The sequence below is a fragment of the Zootermopsis nevadensis genome, unplaced genomic scaffold (genome assembly GCF_977971745.1).
Source record: "Zootermopsis nevadensis isolate Lab colony 2312 unplaced genomic scaffold, Znev_1.0 Znev_ptg000021l, whole genome shotgun sequence".
Taxonomy (NCBI): Eukaryota; Metazoa; Arthropoda; class Insecta; order Blattodea; family Termopsidae; genus Zootermopsis; species Zootermopsis nevadensis.
Window position 1 is genome coordinate 5,678,489 of NW_028259153.1, and position 19,600 is coordinate 5,698,088.

General features: G+C 35.3%; 3 protein-coding genes and 1 long non-coding RNA gene across 7 annotated transcripts in view; 2 read left to right on the forward strand and 2 right to left on the reverse strand.

The window, feature by feature from the left end:
- Positions 1–3,984, forward strand: part of LOC110840071 (trehalase) — a 67,066-nt gene extending 63,082 nt beyond the window's left edge. For both annotated transcript variants that reach the window (XM_022084841.2, XM_022084840.2), the window contains one exon: positions 2,103–3,984. In XM_022084841.2, the coding sequence (XP_021940533.2) occupies positions 2,103–2,106 (4 nt within the window). In that variant the 3' untranslated portion in view covers positions 2,107–3,984. The remainder of the gene's footprint in view (positions 1–2,102) is intronic.
- B9d1 (B9 domain-containing protein 1) lies at positions 1,677–8,100 on the reverse strand. The gene is made up of 5 exons (XM_022084845.2): positions 7,888–8,100; positions 6,366–6,477; positions 5,547–5,655; positions 4,705–4,823; positions 1,677–2,367 (listed from the first exon to the last, which is right to left on the reverse strand). The coding sequence occupies exons 1-5, from the start codon at positions 8,008–8,010 to the stop codon at positions 2,237–2,239; spliced, it is 594 nt and encodes a 197-aa protein (XP_021940537.1). The 5' UTR covers positions 8,011–8,100; the 3' UTR covers positions 1,677–2,236.
- Positions 7,672–17,988, forward strand: LOC110840072 (endoplasmic reticulum-Golgi intermediate compartment protein 2). Of its 3 annotated transcripts, none has more exons than XM_022084844.2 (7): positions 7,672–7,783; positions 8,788–8,919; positions 9,835–9,990; positions 10,395–10,611; positions 11,796–12,046; positions 13,014–13,274; positions 15,333–17,988. In XM_022084844.2, the coding sequence occupies exons 2-7, from the start codon at positions 8,814–8,816 to the stop codon at positions 15,575–15,577; spliced, it is 1,236 nt and encodes a 411-aa protein (XP_021940536.1). In that variant the 5' UTR covers positions 7,672–7,783; positions 8,788–8,813; the 3' UTR covers positions 15,578–17,988. The 3 variants fall into 3 exon arrangements, with proteins under 3 accessions (XP_021940536.1, XP_021940534.1, XP_021940535.1); XM_022084842.2 differs by lacking the exon at positions 7,672–7,783 and adding an exon at positions 8,119–8,259; XM_022084843.2 differs by lacking the exon at positions 7,672–7,783 and adding an exon at positions 8,375–8,475.
- On the reverse strand, positions 15,562–19,245 carry LOC147873099 (uncharacterized). Its single transcript, XR_015536207.1, has 2 exons — positions 18,743–19,245; positions 15,562–15,990 (listed from the first exon to the last, which is right to left on the reverse strand). It is a non-coding gene; the product is annotated as an uncharacterized LOC147873099 (long non-coding RNA).
- Positions 19,246–19,600: the final 355 nt, after the last annotated feature.

A 19,600-nucleotide genomic window follows, 5' to 3' on the forward strand; every position in this document is an offset into this window, starting at 1 on the left:
GGAAGTAAAATGCTCATGCTAGGGACTGAACCCCATACATCCAATAAGACCAACAGTAACTTATGGAAATTGAAGTACAGTCAGTCAGCTTTAAAATATTTCAGTAAGGAACTTAATCTACTGACATATTTTGATGAAAGTAGATCATTTGGCTATTCAGTGATGATGGCTACTCTGTCAACCATAAAATGCCACCAAGTAAAAATCTAAAACGTTCACTTAATGAACAACACAAACAACTTTTTTCAATAGTTTTGTGATAGTTTTTGAGGCATACAAGTCGAAGTGTTTGAATTCATCTTTATAAGTCAATTACCCGATAAATGAAGTTCTCATGGTGAAGATGTCAATTGTAGTTTGAACACCATATGGTCTTATGGGTGGTTACCAACACATCCCATTCCTTTCATTTGTCCATACTTCATTTTGGAAACGGAATAGAGTAAGGAGGAAAATGTCCAATGTCATTTAATAATTTTATGATGGGCTGAAGACACCAGAAGCCTCCATCATGAAAACCGAGTCTATGTGACCATTCCAATGCTCAAACAAGGGTCATACATAACATCTGTCATAAACAGTGTTTGAAATAGAAATTAAGAACTGTCAGTACATTTCTTTATGCCAAACTTGGCTCTACTGCCATCTGCCAGACCACAATAAGCATTTCTAGGAAATGTGGATAAAAATGTATACACTGGAATTCCTCTTCTAGAAACCTTTTATTAATTTGAAAACTAAGCCATTATATTTGTATAAAAATTATTCAGTACCAATATCAAAATTTGTCAAATATTCTTCATTATCACTGAGTTATATGTATACCTGAAATTTCTTATGAATCAGGCATAATGCTTACACTCTGCTTCCACTCAAGGGGATCCTCGGCCATTCTTTTCCCAGTGAGGTACAGTCTACTTTTTGTAACATAGCATGGTGCCTGCCTTTCCCAATCTAACTCTGAACAAATCCTTCTGGGTGAAAATGTTGTATAGGAGGTCCATTTTTTTTATAAATATTTCATGAAAGATAGTTTTCAACTACAGCAAACTACTAGTATGAGTGAAGACATCATTCATGCTAATAAATGAATGTTCACACCCTGCCATAAATATGATCAATGTGTGTACTATTTCAAGTAAAGGTTTGAGATGACTTTGACTTTTTAGTACTGTGGTTGGTTCCGAGGATAGCACAAAGTGAAAAGCATGAATGCATTGTTGAACAATTCCCATTTTGATGTTGAGAAACTTTCCCAGAGATTTGATGGGGCCATCATCAAAACAAATATCTGAATCTGTTGGCCATTCTGTTTCATCACGAACTGCCAAACACTTAATCATCTTGGTGTACTGGAACTGAATATTGCCAGTCTTAGAACAATGTGCATACAGCCATTGTTCTTAGCATCCTGGTTTTTAGGTTTCCACAGAGAATTCTAAAAAAATGTACAAAGGGGTACGTTGCAAAATCCTTCGAGTAGCAGAATTCAGAGCCTGTTAAAAATACTCCGTAGATTAGAACATACTGACTCACTCAGCATCTGATTTCCAAGAGTCTATGAGCATTTATTAGTGATAGAGAATGCTTTGATATTTCTAAGGACAGATCATCAAGTTCTGTCAGTGTTTCCAGCAAAAGGCCCATATTTTATGCACAAAAAGTACTTATTAGGATCATTTTAATTCCCTTGTAGGTGGCTTTCTCTTTATTGTCTCCATTTGGAATATTATTATCTCGAAATCATTACATGTGTTATTGCCCCTATGCATAATGTTAACTAAACTTCCTTCTCTCCACATTTTTAGTCTGTTTTGCAAATTCGGCTGATGTCCAATATTTAGAAGTGATATACTGGTATGAAAATTTTGTACTGGTATGGAATTCAGAGACAAAAAGAAGCACCAGTATTGTATACTGGCATATACTGGCTGATTCTAAGCACTAGCTGTAAGTATGTAGTTCAGTCCAAACACACTGGTTGTCTTACAGGAATTCCATTATAAATCATTTAAATCACATAACATTTTAGGATACTTATATTATGAAAATAGAACTTCACTCGTCCAAGACTGAAACTCATGGACTTATGACTGTTTCAGATGACAGCCAATCAAAAAGAGACTGCACTCCACAAGAAGATAACTGCTGCCAGATATTTTAATATTGTCATATATTCACGTGTACTTAAATAAATATCACTGTAAATATCAAACACATCACATTTCATTATACTTCACTGGTGTGATCTTGTACAAGTTGCACTGTTTGCGTCTATTCTGTGGTTGTTGTATCCAAATCTGGCAAGATCCTTTGTGACCACACTGAAATTAACTTTCATCCGCCCCTGTGATCGAACCCGTGTCACTGAAAGTGCACACCAGATCGTCATCAGAATTCATCAAGCATCAGCTACACCACCTAATCCACTTTAAATTTAAGAATTACAAATGAATGTGTACAATGTGCTGAGATATAAGTTGCTTTATGGATAGTCAGTGTAATTTACTACTGGGGAAAAATAGTTATGTTGTGCAAACAATTTGAAGTTTTAAGAAATGTGTTGATTGCCATTGCTCATCTTTACACATGAGAAAGTTCCACCTTAACTGAGAACATTTTGATGTACATTATTATGGGTGGGCTCCGACTAAGTGTTAGACAATTTGGACTACACTTTGTAAAAATCTCCAAACCTGGATTTTGGGAAGACAGTGTTTTTACAATCCTGAAGAAGTTGGAAACTGGGACTTCTTATTAAAAGTTAAATGCAAAATAAAATTTTAAATCACACTGGCCAGTTGGGGCTGCTGCCACTTAATTATTCTTCCTATGACATTTCCACTTCATGTTGGTTGCCTGACTACTTACTTCGGTAGTGAAAATAAATGAAAAGGAATATTGCTGCATCAAAACATGTTTCAGAAACACTGTTATAATTCTATGAGAACATTCTGTTAAATATGTATCTTTGATATGAGAAGCCATTTTTAAGGGAACAACTGTCAGTTTCTAAGATGGAGGTACTGACAAGATTTTCTGAATTCCTTAAAGGGCAATAATGATAATACTGTAAGTATCTGACTTGTATCAAGTCAAAGTACAAAGCTACATTTAAACCAAAGTTTAAGTATATTCAAGTCAGAAACATAACACAATTATTGTACTGCAAAATCTTGTTTTGAAACTTTATAGAGCTGGATATCTAACTTTCACTTTTGAACATGACACCACATGACAAACACCCTTATAATATACAGGGCATTTGAAAAGTTGCTGTGCAGTGCCAATATTGCCAGGTTGTACATTACTATATCACTGCAACTGCACAGTGACTTTTTGAATGCACTGTATTAGAAATACCTTTGTGTGGCAATGAATTAAGTATACTTATGCATAATAATCACTAATTTGACTTGCATTTGGTGCATTTTAGGTTTCTTAAATGTGGAGTGTTTTAACCCAAAATATACTTAATTTGTTTCAATACTTCCATGACTATAATTTCACCATTTTGCAGCAGTGAGCTGCATTTTCAAGGAACTTTATGAATGTTGCAATACAGTACACAGAAACATGAATGATTAAAATCACATATCTTTCCATATTTAGAAATTCATGGCGCTTAAGAAGTCTGCCCAAAACTTTTAAGACTCATAAGGACAAATTTATTGATACTGAGAGCATCTTCTTCCTTCAGCTCTGTTTCCATTTTATATGGACCAATGGACAGGGACTGCATCATATAGTACCTTATAAAATGCAGCAAAACCAAAGGTGACAAGTATTTATTAAAATTATTTATAGATTAGAAAGTATGGATACAATACAAATGTCTTAAGATTGCTAAAACTCACTAACAATTGCCATCTATCACAAAAATGCACCACAAGGGACCTAAAGTATGAATATATATTATAAGAAATATTTTAATCTTTATACACCAAACTGTTTGAAATACACTGCATTTACTTTGAGAACAAATTATTTTTTCAGACATCTATAAATAAAGAACCACTCATACCGCTACTGCTAGCAGACCCACAAATTAATGCCAATAACTTCTATATGATTTTAGAAACATGCTGTAACATATATATATATATATATATATATCACTAAAATGTATACACCAGTAGAAGCAATATACACTGGTTATTTATTTTTCCACCATACATTTTAAAGATGAGTATGTTACAGCAAATCCATAAAGATTCTGCACTAAAGAGTAGCTCAGAAGAGAGCAATAACTTCCTCCTTGTACTAACAATGCTGCTGGTTGCCAAGATAACTGCACAGCCAAAACTTTGACTGTCTTCTGGGATGTTTTGTTACGCAGCCTGGTAGAAGTTTACTGATGTTTCAGAGGTGCTTGCTGTCTTTATCATCAGGGAAATTAGATATCTGAAACCAATTCCTTGCACATGGTTTAACTCATTGCCCTGATGATGGAGGCAGCAAGCTCCTCTAAAACAATGATAAATATCTACCAGACTACACAGTGCAACAACCCAGAAGACATTCATCTTCATATTTGTCACCATGAGAACCTCAAATCTCACCAAAACTGTCTCATCCTGTATTTTGTGTGCAAATTATATATAAAGTATGAAGAATGACTCAAGTCTAAAAAATACAGTATTCTGTGACATGACTGTTCCTAAGGAATGTACACCTAATTAACAAGTGTTATAATCCACTCACCTTCTCTCCCTTCACCTTGAGCAAGTACACGTGCATCTATATATTCAGGACGTCGCCCTGTTAACCAGCAAGTTAGCTTCTGTAGAAGTGATGTTGATTCAGGTACAAACATGGCCAACCTGGAAGAAACAACAGGCTCTTACTGCTGGACAATGATGACATGACATTTAATTCTGAACAATTCTAACTACAGTATACAAGAAACTTGGAACTTGGTCTTGTAGATAAGATAGTGACAAACTGTCATATTTTACATGCAAACTGTGATGTTCTGAAACTAGAACTTCTCGCAAAAGTATTATTTTGTAACACATTGGCCAATTCTAACTGCTACTTATGTAAGTATAAAAAATAATGCTTGTTAGTAGACCAGACAGACAGACAGACTGGTACTTATTTAAAAACAACATACCAATGAACTACCAATGTAATTTAGTACTGATTATATTAATTAAACTTGAGGTATAATTTTACCTTTATTTTATGGATGATTACATGGAAAATCTGAATTGTGGATTAACTAAATGTTTGAACACTTCAGGTTATAAATATGCTTTAAGCTATTTTTGAGAAATTTATCACAGAACACTGAAACATATCCAACAATGGCATTTCCAGAGGCCTCTAGTCATCAATAACAGAATTCTTGGATCCTAATGTCAATAATATGAAATAGATCCTATTTGTAATAGATAATAAGTATGCACTGTTCAAACTTAAGACAATGATTGCCAACTTTGGTGTGTACATAACCTAGGATCATACATGCTTTAAATCAGGATAGCCTCGTGTGATACAGTAGTAAAGTGATCCAATAACCACTAAAAAAATTTAAGACTCACGTCTTTTTATACACTCCTGCTGCAATGGGCAAGTGACATAAACCATATCCTCGTACCACATCATTGCCAAACATATCCAAACCATACACACTCACAACCAGCTGTGGCCCTACAAAAGACACAAATAAAATTGTATACTACTGTGGTTACAGCAGTAATGTTAAAACAAAGATTTAATGTAGCTTTATTATTTTATAGTTCCAAAAGACAGGACAGATGAAAACATATCATTTATTTAGGATTTGAGGTTTTCACAGCAGTGAGTCTGAAGATTGCTGTCTTCTGGGTTATTGTGCCATGCAATCTGGTAGATTTCCACCATTTCAGAGGTCACACTGCCTCTGTCATCAGGGCGATGAATTCTACCAGACTACATGGCACAATAACCCAGAAGACAGCAATCTTCATATAATTTATTATTTTGTAATAATTTTAAATTCCAATACTTTCACTGTTGACCTTATGAACAAGCACAATGCTGTTTGTGGAACAATGACAAGACAGCACACTGTACAAAAAGAAACTGATAACAGTGCTTCAAGCATACAGCCTTTGGAAATTCCAACTGATGCTAGCTGACATCAACTTTCAAGTAAATATTGCAATAACACCCATCAATATTTCTGCATGCATGCATGAACTGTAAAAATATTGCTTTGAGTGGATGGATAAAATTTATAATACCTCGTGTTCTTTGCAGAACACATTAATTTCAGAGAAATATTTAATGATAATGTTGTTAATTACAACTTAAAGAAATACCATTAAAACATATACAACAAATCCTATAATAACACTGGTTCAGTGAACAGAACTTACAACCATAAGGATTTGTACTCTTGAATGTGACATCCAAAGGGAAGTTCCATACAAACAGATGTCTCTCGTCCCTACTTCTCTTTACTATCTGAGAAATGCCTTCTTCAACTCCCTAGAAACAGATGTCAGATTCTTTATGAGAAATTGCCAATGGCCCTGTTTATTACTAAACCATAGACAACAGTGCTGTCCATTTACACAAACCTCCCATTGCAGGTTTAGGTGACTGGATTATTAGTCACATATATCATTTGAATGTATTTACATTCTATAGATCCTTCAGAGGACTAATATATGGATATAGACTATGTCAGTCATATTCTAGAGACTTACAGGTGATATTCACAAATTATTTAAGTTCTAGTCCAGATAAATTCAATGATTTTTATACTATATGCAACATTATTTTTTTTAAAAAAATTGTGGAGAAAATGTCACTGAAAATTATAGTACTTGATTTTGGTGGTATCCATGGAAGTTCTAAAGTGATACTTCTTTTAAGGGGGGATGGGACTTTATTACAACATGATTAAATCCTGTTGTAATGCAGTTTTATAAAGGAAAGTAAATTTTACCCACATCTTGCACATCACAGTTTGCCCTTCCTAAGTTACATAAAAAATCTATCCACAGGGCAGAATTATTAACTAACTCAATGGTAGCAGAACCTGCAAGTTCAACACTGACAACACCACAGCCTGCACCGGCCACAATCCTGAGCCAATTTTATTCCTAGGTCCAAATATCTTCCTCAGCACCTTGTTTCCAAACACTTGTAATTTACATTCTTCCTTCAAGGTAAGAGACCATGTTTCACAGCCATAAAAGACAACAGGCAAAATTGTTTTATATATCCTGATCTTCATTGTTTTGGATAGTAAATGAGATAACAATTTTTGAATTGAATAAAAACAAGCGTTCCCTGAATGCATTCTACTCTTAATTTCATCATGGACCTCATTTCTATTTGTTATTATTGTTTCCAGATACTTCAATTTTGAAACATTTTCAAATGGTGTGTTACTCAAAATTATGTTCTGCCGTCGTTGCTGATGTTGATCCCATATTATGCCCATGTATTTAGTTTTGTCTACTGTGAAAATATATTACAGAACCAGGGAAATTTCAACCGAATCATGTAAGACTATATTATTTTAATTAACTGTAGCAATTTAAATGCAATTACATTAATCACAACAAATAATGCATAGGTAACGTTCCCGACTCTCACGGTGGGAATTAGAAGAAGACTGTCTTATGCGATGCTGTGCCATGTAGCATGACAAGTTTACAGACGTATCGGAGGTGTGTGCTGCCTCCATCACCAGGGCTACCCTGAAACGTCAGTAAACTACTACCAGGATAAAAGACGCAACATCCCAGAAGAAGAATATTCCTCTCAAGAACGAGAGGGAGTGGTATGAAGATTCTCATCATAATCTGCAGTTGTATCAAAAAAGGAGAACATGCTTACATCTGACACTATAAAAATGCCATAGTGAAAGTAGGAAAATGGTCTCACCGAAGTAACAACCCAATCAGGACCATACACAAAACAATATTTACAGTATATATCGTCGAATTCATGAAACACGGCACTTTCAATTTGTCCAGAAGCAGATATCATAAACACCCCTCCTGACATAGTTTGTTTACAAACTTAACCTCAACTCCGTAAACAAAAACATTTAGAATTCGATTCGACAGTAATTCGATTGTTAGTGAATTTCCACAGAATAATCTCGATTACTCAAGAACCTGAATCGAATTTCTCTCGTTTGTGCCTCAGTTGTCACGAATGGACGTGCCATATGTGATTGCATTGGTTGTATGTGTCAAACTAGGTTAATCTATGTATGGTTTGTGATAGTTGTGAAAACAACTTCATTCTAGTGTAAGTTAGAATTTGTTTTATATTTCTGTGATGCAGTTTCAACAAATTATATGTACTGTTTTTTATTCTTTAAAATGTATGACGTTTGTCACGCGTCTTCCGGTGTGATGCTACCGTGGCAGAAAGTACCGGCTTAAGAGCAATAAAAGAACAGTTGTTTTATATTGGATGTGGTTAATAATGCCATCTGATAACGGTTTACAAATAAAAAGAATGGTATATCTGACTTATTTAAACAAATAATTATGCAATGGCAGTTGTATGGCTTTTAAACATTTGATTCATAAACTGGCTATGTATGGTTTTCACGGCTGTGAGGATGACGGTGCTGTTTTTCTCGGTTTTAGTCCCTTAGACTCGTCGGTAGATACCAATGTTTCGGATAAACATACTGTATCGATCTTCAGAGTCAACATCTACTAACATGTCTATACTGCACCATACCCAGAAGGAAGAGCATCATCATGTTACCACATGTTTCTTTAGAAAACTGTTTGTCGGTTATTAATTTTAAAATTCTTTTTTCAGACCAGTGTGTTTGCCATGCAGGAGATATGCTGCGAAGCCGAGCAAAGCGTGTTTCAAAGACAGTCAAAGAATTGGATGCATTTCCTAAAGTTCCTGAGTCTTATGTTGAGACATCACCAGTGGGAGGAACATGTATGCATTTAACTGTTGATAAATTTAATGTCAAGCTGTTACAAAGTAAATTTAATATGTGATATAATCAGTTGAATGTGGTTGCAGATAGACAGATAATTAGCAGTGAGTGGGGTGAAATGCAGGATGGGCAGTATTATTAATATTCATATCTTTTCATCTTTAAGGAAGAATTTTATAATGTTATAATACAGTGATCTTATAGGTGGATCTCTTATCATGCTCTCACATGACATCACTCTTGAAAAATTTTATTTGCACTTACCAGATCCATCACAAACACAATAGGAAGCAAATAAAATCAAAGTAGACTGAAGTGACCCTTCTTATCTTCTAACTGTACCTGAAAGAGAACTACAAAAATATGTTGAAATATTACAAATCATAATTTATTTTTGGCTTATTTAACAGTGTTCTCTATAGCTCAGATTATTTAGCATCAAATTATAAGCTGATTAGTGAATAATAAATTGTAGGAAGTGGTTCTGTCATAAGATAAATACTATCCCTGAATTTTTCTGGAGGGACTGAGGAAAACTATACAAAGTCTCAGATCTCTAGTCCAGGGTGTGAACTTCTCAACTGCAGTGTTTGGTCAGGTACAAGAAAAATTTTCTTTTCTTGTAATTCCAATCTTAACAATACTATAATTTTTCTTCATATTCAGTATTTGCCTCCCACTCAATGAAAATGTAATACAATTCAGTCCATTGGAACAGTATATGACAGTAAGGCCATGAAGTTGTTTGTCCAACCCATAGTCAGTCACTATACTTGACTGAGCTACCCAACTTATATGCGCATTGTGCAGAGAACACATAATAACTGGAGAAGTGATTCTTCTGTATGTACTACTGCGTTAATGTTGTTGTATCAACTGATTCTGTAATTATCAAACTGGTCTATATTTTGCAGTTTCTGTGGTGACATGTTGCCTCATTATGTGGTTGCTATATGCAGAGGTTTCCTACTACCTGCAAGCAAACTTCAAGTTTAGATTCCTTCCTGATACAGACTTTGATGCCAAACTTAAGATTAATATAGACCTCACTGTTGCTATGCCTTGTCATGGTAAGTGTTAAGTTGATAACTTGATGGAGTTTGAAGAATCAAATGAATGGATTAAAATTTTACCTGAAAAAATAATCTAACTGTAAATAAAAATGGGTGAAAATGTTTTAGTATTGTAACTGTTTGATATGATTTTATATTTACAAAAATGAAACATATTGGAAAGTGTAACCATAGCACAGCAATTGTTTGCCTGGTTTTAGGAGTAGAACACAATTCTTATATTCATTGCATGTAATTAAGTATCAACCTGCATGTTTATGGTTTTCCTTTTTCTATATATATATATATATATATATATATATATATATATATATATATATATATATATGTAGAATGAATGAAGAATTAATTGTGCTTCAGATGTAAAGCAGATTTCATTACATGTTATCATTTTTTTATAGCAATTGGAGCAGATATCTTGGACTCAACTGGTCAGAATGTTCTGCAGTTTGGCATCTTGGAGCAGGAAGACACATGGTTTGAGTTGTCTCCGCAACAGCGGCTATATTTTGATGGAATGCGCCAGGTCAACTCATATCTTCGTGAGGAGTTTCACGCTATTCAAGAACTTCTGTGGAGGTCCGGCCAGTCTACCCTTTTTGGAGACATGCCTAGGAGGTCAATTAGCACAAGTTTTCCGTAAACATAACAGTTTATAGTACAGATTTCATGAGTCTCCTTCACCATCTGACATACGCTTTCTATTACAAGGTCTAGAGCTTGAAAAAGTGTGATGCTATTAGGTTATTTAAATTAAGGGTGTTATGTTGAATTATCAGAGAGATGATAATAAATGCATACAGGGTTTTTTTTAAATTTATATTTATATAAAGAAGTTAAGTGGAAGGACATATTGTATACAGAATGTCATTACTGAGGTGAGTCTTAGAGAATGAGCTGACTTTGGCAAGCTGTTATTGTTGACAGTGTTGATAACCTTTTGAATTTTTTCTATCCCCCTGAATTCTACAAACAGAATCCTATTTTTTGGGCACTGGGTGTGCTCCCATCTTCAGGTGAAAAGTACCTGTTTGTTTGGGTCTTGGAGAGGATTAATCCCAATCAACTGCTATCTCTAACAGACCCATCTGAGTAGGTCCTTCTCATTTGAAGACAGGAGCAGACCCAACTCCCAAAATGTATTATTCTGTTTGTAGAATTTAGGACGATGGATAAAGTTCCAAAAATTGTTAATACTAACTGTAACACTTTCATCATCAGTACCTTTCAAGATTGCTTTATTGAGCTCCAAGCTGTTAAGAAGTAAAATATACATAAGAAATTTCTCCTTGTTCTCCATGTAAAAGAAGCAAAGCTGTCCCACTATACACCTTGTAGGCATTTGGGGTGAGAGGAGGTATAGCTCCTCTCTTCCTTGACCTCGGCACTAGATGGGGGTGAGTGGGCAGCATCAAGCCCCAGCCGGCTTTACCCCAGGGAAAGGACCCCGGTACGCATTGTAGAGGAGGCTGGGTGGGCCCCAGAGCCGGTCTGGACGCAGAGGCTAGAGGAAAAATCCTCTGCCCCGTCGGGGATCGAACCCCGGTCACCCAGTCTGTAGCCAGTCACTATACTGACTGAGCTACGCCGGCTCTGTTCTCTATGTAAGATGGCTTTTGTATAGGAAGCTGCTGCATACTATACTTCAGGCTACACTGGGATGGACTTTTCATATTATCCGAGACATACATGTGAAAAGTTAAGTAATGGTGAGTCAGGAAGCTAATCAGCCAGGAGGTATTAACAGGTTTCATGTTCTAGCTTGTATTTAACTAATTACATTGCATTTTTATCAATTTCAGATCTGTAGCACCATCAACACCATCAGATTCCTGTCGTATATTTGGTTCCCTTATTCTTAACAAGGTAGCAGGAAATTTCCACATCACAGCAGGCCATTCATTGTCTCTTCCTAGGGGTCATATTCACATATCTGCCTTCATGTCTGAATCAGACTACAATTTCACTCATCGTATCAACAGGTTCTCATTTGGAGATCCCAGTCCTGGTATTGTACACCCTCTGGAGGGGGATGAAAAAATTACTGATCAGAGTAAGTAGTACTTGATTACAAAAGTTCTTTGTAGAGGGTATTCCTTAAAAAAGTTGGGAGTTACTCAGTTTGTCAAGAAATTTTCAGCTTTTGTGGAACCCAGATGTTTATCACTATGTCCACAACAGCTAAACCATTGAGCCCTATTTTGAGGAGTGTATTATATTCATTTTCACTTCTTATTTCTCAAAGATACATTAATTATATTATTAATTATTAATATTTTCCTTACTTGTGCCTAGATCTCCAAGATTTACTTACAGTTTTCTGTACAGAGTTTATTGTGCAGTTAGTGTTTGTCCCATGCATGATTACTAACAGTATTGTGTGAATAACAAAATTCATGGAGCTGGATTGTCGTCGTTTCAATGTAACTATGTTAAAATACTTTTATGCCATTCTTGGGCACAAGCTTCAAAATACTCTTCTTTTCTGCTTTGGATTTTTTAAAGAATTTATCTTATCAGTTAGGTTATTCATCTCTTGGTATGCACTGGATCTGCTGAAAAAGTATATATTTTAATATGCATGAGGATAACAAAGCAGATGTATTGCACAAATCATTTGAACCCATTCCCTTATGTCATCTTCTTCTTCTAAGGCTCTCTGGTCCGTATTCGGTCCATGGCCTCCTCAGTTCTCCTCTTCCATTCGGTCCTCTGTTAGGTCCGTCTGTCCGAGGCTTTGATTGAGGTTTCGAAACATCTTCCTTTTTACGGTGCAAGGTTGTTAGCCTTGCGACCAACCCCCAACGTGGAGGACCAGGGTACCTAACTTAGTCTGACCTCTCCCCCTTGACCAATCTGGCTAGGGAGGCCCTACCAGTAGCTATGCCACCACCAGCATAGCTCTTGGGGTCACTGAGGTACTCAAGCCCCACCACCACCACCACAAGGTGCAGGTACCATTAAGTGGGGCCCTTATGTCATACTGATTTTTAATTACATCATTTATCTGTAATTTGTAGATGCCATCCTGTTCCAGTATTTTGTGGATGTTGTACCAACAGAAGTGAACACATTTATGAGTCGGCTCAGTACTTATCAGTATTCAGTGAAGGATCATGAACGTCCCATTGACCATCACAGAGGATCTCATGGTATACCAGGAATATTCTTCAAGTATGACATGAGTGCCCTCAAAGTTCATGTTACGCAGGAAAGAGACTCTCCAATCCAGTTCATTGTCAGACTGTCTGCCACCATAGCGGGAATTTGTGTAATATCAGGTGAGATTAGAATAGAATCCTTGGTTCTGATGAACTATAATGACATTTGTGTTTAGATAGTTGTAATGTAATTGTAAATATACATTTTATAAAACAAGTTAATCCATGCACATAATGTAGATTACTTTAAAATCTTTAGGTTTTATTTGAAGTGTTTTATATATTTAGTATTTAATTGAATATAAGGAAAATAATAACTTTCTGCTGTGTGATATGTATACAGGGTGTCAGAAGTATGTTTACAAACTTCGTGTGTGTGTTCCAAGATCAAAAATAAGAAAAAATGTTGCTATGGACATTGGGTCATAAATGTTTTCTTTTTCGAAATAATAGCCAAAAATTTTCAATGTTTGCCTTTATTGCCAAGTATAAGGACAGGGATGTTTCTTTATAACAGATGCTCAAAGGTTGTTCCTCCATTCTCCACACATGCACGAGCACGACGTACACAAGACTGATGAATTCGTTTGTACACACTAGGGTTTCCTCGTATCATCTGGAATGCATTCTGCACATGTTCCCATAGGTCGTCATCATTGTTTATGGGTGTTGCATAAACGATGGACTTCAAGTGACCCCACAGACAAAAGTCCAATGGAGTCAGGTCCGGGGACCTTGGTGGCCATGCTAGTGGACCACCACGCCCAATCCATCGCTGAGGGTACTGTTCATTGAGATGATGTCTGACGCGATGGGAGAAGTGTTCTGGGGCTCTGTCGTGCACAAACGACATTTGTCTTCTTATATTCAGTGGTACATCTTCAAGGAGACGTGGCAAATGTCTTCTTAAGAATCACTGATATGAAGGTCCTCTTAGACGCGATGAAAGCATGTGTGCACCAATAAGCATGTCGCCAACAATTCCTGCCCAAACGTTAATTGAAAATCTTTGCTGGAAGCTGGATTCACTTTGATATAAAGTCAATTTATTGAAACTTATTTTTGGCTATTATTTCGAAAATGAAACATTTTGGAGCCCATGTTCATAGGAACATTTTTTCTTATTTTTGATCCTGGAACACGCACACAAAGTTTGTAAACATACTTCTGTCTTACCCTGTAGTGTGATTAATTTTTCAGCAGTAGATTAGCGTATGTTCATGTCTTTTCAACAGACTACAAGACAGAATCATAATATAAAGACAACAAATAAGTTCTTTGAAACTGTAGCAAAATTTAAATAATTGGGAACAGTGGTGACAAATTGAAATTGATTCATGATGAATTTAAGAGCAGTCTAAATTCATAAATAAATGTTTGCTATCAGTCTGCCTGTCTAAAAACGTAAAGATGAAAATATAGAAAACTGTAACTGTACATGTTGTTTTGTATTATGTGATGAAAATTGGTCTGTAACATTAAGGGAAGGGCAAAATTTGAAGGTGTTTGAGAATAGGGTACTTGGCAGAATATTTGGATGTAAGGAGTTTGAAGTTACAGGTGGCTGGAGGAAGTTTCATAACGAGGAACTCCATAATGTTCACTTATCCAATTATTATTAGGATGTATGCATCAGGGAGGATGTGATGGGTAGGGCACAGGAGAACAAAGAAATAAGTAAATCATTTTGTTCAGAAAACCTGACAGGAAGAGACCACTCAGAATACTTGTGCATAGTATGAGGAATAGATATTAAAGTGGATTTTAAGGAAATAGGGTGGGAAAATGTGAACTAGGTTAATGTGGCTCAGGGTAGGGATCTATAGTGGCTGTTTTGAACACAGTAACAAATCTTTGTGTTTCAGGGAAGGCAAAAGGGAAATGTTTTGATTAGCTGAGCTTGAATTAAGTAGATTTATATCTGCAGTAAATGAATATGAAGGCCATTTCTGCATTCAGAATAGCAAGGATACATTTGTTAAATTACCATAATTTGAGTCTTGTTTTTGAGTGATGGTACCATGTAGGTATAAGCTGTATTACTGACATTTTGGACATCCTTTGAAATACTGGCTATGCGCCTCATATCTGCATGGGCCATCACCTAAAAATGATATCCACATCAGTAGAGAATTTCTATTTAAACCTGAACTCATCAACCTCTGTGTTCTTTTGCAGGTTTTATCAATAGTTTTGTGCAGATAGTGATCAATATTCTGAAGTGTAAGTACATTAAAAAACCTCAGCATCGTATTGTGACAGAGAAGCTGCTTGTCACTGCTGATCTGCCAGCACACACTACTCCAGCTTCTCTGTTACAGCATAGCGAACCCTCGACAAATGTTCAGCCACTAGATTTAACAGTCGCTTCAGTACAAAAGTCTCCAGATATTATAACAAGTCATAATATTTTGAACACCTGACATTTTGCTGTAGGTGCATTTAATTATAGCATAAACAAGATAATACAGTGGAAGCAAAATCTGATTACTGCGGGATGATGCAAGCGAGTTCATCGTACACTCTATAAGAAAAACTCAGAAAATAATATGCAGACATTTTTAAAAGAAAACAATGAAACTGAATTTGTATTTTGAGTTCATTGCCATGAGAAGCATCAATATCCTATCCTCAGCCACTGTAGAAGCTGCCATGTGGGTCCGCTGAGTTGCGCGCGCAGTTTCACTGGCTTGCCCCCAAATTTAAATCAGATGTTTGTGGGATGACATGTGGAAAACTTCTCATTCCAGGGTTATGTCTAGTGGAGCTGTATTTTGGCATTTTCACTTCATTTTTTGCTGTAATCCATCTTGGATAAAGGATAGATGTAGGTATTCTGAAACACAAAAATATGTCTGTAAAATTATCATTCTTATTTTTATTGTGATTTCAAGGTGATATAGTCATGTAGAATTGCCACCTTTTTACTTTATTCTGTTTCTAAAATTATTTACTAGTTTTAGGGAAGGAGAAAATATAAATTTAATTCAGTAACATGGTTGATGAACTTATGTGGTCTTCCTGCCTAGAATCTGTGATTTCCCACCTGTTTTCTTGCACACGTGCACACACACACACACACACACATATATGTATATATATATATAATTATAGCACCACTAATATAAAAATTGTAAAAAAATCATTTGCAGATAGAACATAGAAAATTTCAAACAAGAAATCTTAACACAAGCATAATGTAAATCATTTATGTTTGTGTTATGATTTTCAGGTATTTCCTGTTTGAAATTTTATCTGTTCTATCTGCAAATGATTTTTAGCATTTTTATATTAGTGGTAGCAATTGGGATCAAACCAGGAACTCTTTGAATACTTGTCTCATATGCTGTTGATCTGGTGGTTTACATAAGAGGTTGGTATTTGAATGGTTTAGGTGCTAACACTAGATGGTTGAGGAGGGGTTAATGTAACATTTTGTTTTACACCAATTTAAGTTGGTATTGAATCCACAGTCCTTTGGATACTATCCTCATATCCTAACCTCAAAATTCATCTTTTTCATATGGTGCTGGGGTTTAGCCTGACAGCTAATACTCATTTAAAACTACAAATATGTGTGTATAATGATAAGTAGTCAGTTTGAAATACTATTTACTTCTATTTGACTATGTTAGAATGTGGTACATTTATTAACTTTTATTATGTTCTGTTACAATGAAAAGGACAAAGGACAAGATAATGGAAGGTACTTAATTTATATCAGTTTCCTGTAACTGCTACAAAGTATTGTACCTCCTTAATTGTTACCTCTTAAGTGGGTTATCTTGACAACCTCTCTCTTCCAACAAACTCTTCACATTTTCCCCATTATTTGCTGTAAAATGATTGCATAGAATTGCAGAGCTGACCAATTTTGTTGTTTCCATTTTTCATTAACTAATGTTTAGAAATTTTATCGTGAATATGTTGATATTCCAGTTATAACTATAATCGTGAAGTTTGTTTTATAACTGAATGTCTTATTTGTAAGTTTACAAAGTGTTCAGTGTTTGTGTTGCGTTTGATCAAATTGTGGATTTCTTTTGCACAATGTTTCTCTTTTATGTTATGGGAAAATTCTGAGTGTCCAGATATATAATCAATTGATAGTTAATGCAAATACAATAGACAGAGGGAATGTTTTTGAGAAGGAGGTGCTAAATATTCTTATGAAATTTTATAAATGACATGTTGGCAATTGTATATTTTTATGCACTAGTTTCAAGCGTACTGTAACTGTAAGTAATGCTACAGGATTGTAGAATGCTTTTGTTCATGGTTAGAATTTGGGCAAGGGAAGGTTTGAAGACACTAGTTACCTTCTTTCTAAATGCCATAGGTTAGGTTAGGTAAAAAATAAAATCATTTCTTTGCATGCCATTGTTAAGATGGATAAACCTACATTATGATACTTGATAAAGTAAGAAATTTTTTAACTTACTTTGAGAAATAATATAATCAAAGAAACCTTTGAAAATATACAAGTGTCCTAAAAATAAGTTCAAAGAACAGAAGTTTCCAACATTTGGTCAGATCAACTCACTCATTAGAAAATCCCAGTCTGTTGGACTTGTAAGTTTGTGAATAACACATACGTACTTTGTATGAATAGGAATGGTGTACTGAATTAAGTTATATGTAAAATTCAGCTCTGTATATCAGTCCCATGATGGATCTCAGATTATCAGAGAACATTTTCTGTGAAGATGGACAAACTAATAATTTACTGATCGCTTAATAATTTTGTGTGATTACATCAAGATTTTATTAGTTTAACTTCAAGACCATCTGGTGATACTTCAGTAGAAATGTTGCATATAATTTTTTAAAATAACCATGACTGAGTTTCATTGGCAACTCCATCTCCCAGGCCTGAACTCAGGCTAATCATGAGATTTTCAAGGTTTTCCTCTAATCTTCCATTGAATACCAAAATAACTTAATTTGTCGTCTTATTTATCAGCCTGTATTTTTATTTGATGCTATGGTACTGTGTTTAGAACTCCACTAATAACTATCATTAATAATTGTTAATAAACAACAATATTTTAGCTTCTTCAGCTTTTAGCAGAAATACTGTTACATCATTAGAAGAAGTAGATCATTTGAAATGTATTACGTTGTGTACAGAGACGGGAAGTATTTTCAAATTAGGGAAGGGCTAAATCCTGCCAACTGGATGTATTGCTGGAAGCTGGGAATCGCAGATCCATCTACTCTCATGGCAGATCACTGGTACTGAACCTCTGTACATCGCAGTTAACATCCATTTTCGTATTCGGGAAAACCAGGATTCAAATTTGGCTGCAGAGTGGGACTAACTTGATTGGGATTTTTCTTGGATTTCGTCAGTTCCTAATGGCAAATTCCAAGCTAATACCTTAAATTAGGAAATGACTGTTTTCATATTGTTCCTAATTTATTAATCCTCCTATCATTCGACACTATATTATGAGCTTCTGGCAGCATCAAAGTATAAAATACCATTCTACCATAGATAAATAAACAAACGTGTGTAAAGATTGAAATCCTAAACAAAAGTTATTTCTTACATTCACGTGTTTGAATTTCAATGATGCATTAATTACCTGGGGCCACAGATAACTTCTCTTTGTGATCGATAGTTTGAAGTAAGAAATGGTCAATTGCATTGATTTGCCATAGGCAGAAGGATGCCCAGAAGACAGGAAGAAAAGGTAAGTTTTGTTATTTTTTTGGCATAAGTGTACAGTGCAAGATAGAGATATATAATTTCTATACTTTGTGTCCACTAAGAAAATCTAAAGCTTTACATAAGAAGTACGAAGGTATGTAGATAAAGTGCCATTTCCTTTCTTGATTTAGTACCACATCATGCAGAGAAAATGGCCCAAGTGGAGTCAAATTTTGTTGATTATGTTCAGATGAACATACAGTTTCTAATATTATGCATTAGCACGATTTTTTTTGTGAGGTCAATAAATGTTATTAATTGAATTTCTTTGCTGATATTGTTTTTGCGAAAACGCTATTGCCCTAATGTTCGCAATGTGGCATGAATTATATCAGCCTCCAATAATGTGCTGTCTGTGGAACACGTCTGTACGTGTTCTTTCCCCCTCCTCCTCCTCCTCCTCTTCTTCTTCTTCTTCTTCTTCTTCTTCTTCTTCTTCTTCTTCTTCTTCTTCTTCTTCTTCTTCTTCTTCTTCTTCTTCTTCTTCTTCTTCTTCTTCTTCTTCTTCTTCTTCTTCTTCTTCTTCTTCTTCTTCTTCTTCTTCTTCTTCTTCTTCTTCTTCTTCTTCTTCTTCTTCTTCTTCTTCTTCTTCTTCTTCTTCTTCTTCTTCTTCTTCTTCTTCTTCTTCTTCTTCTTCTTCTTCTTCTTCTTCTTCTTCTTCTTCTTCTTCTTCTTCTTCTTCTTCTTCTTCTTCTTCTTCTTCTTCTTCTTCTTCTTCTTCTTCTTCTTCTTC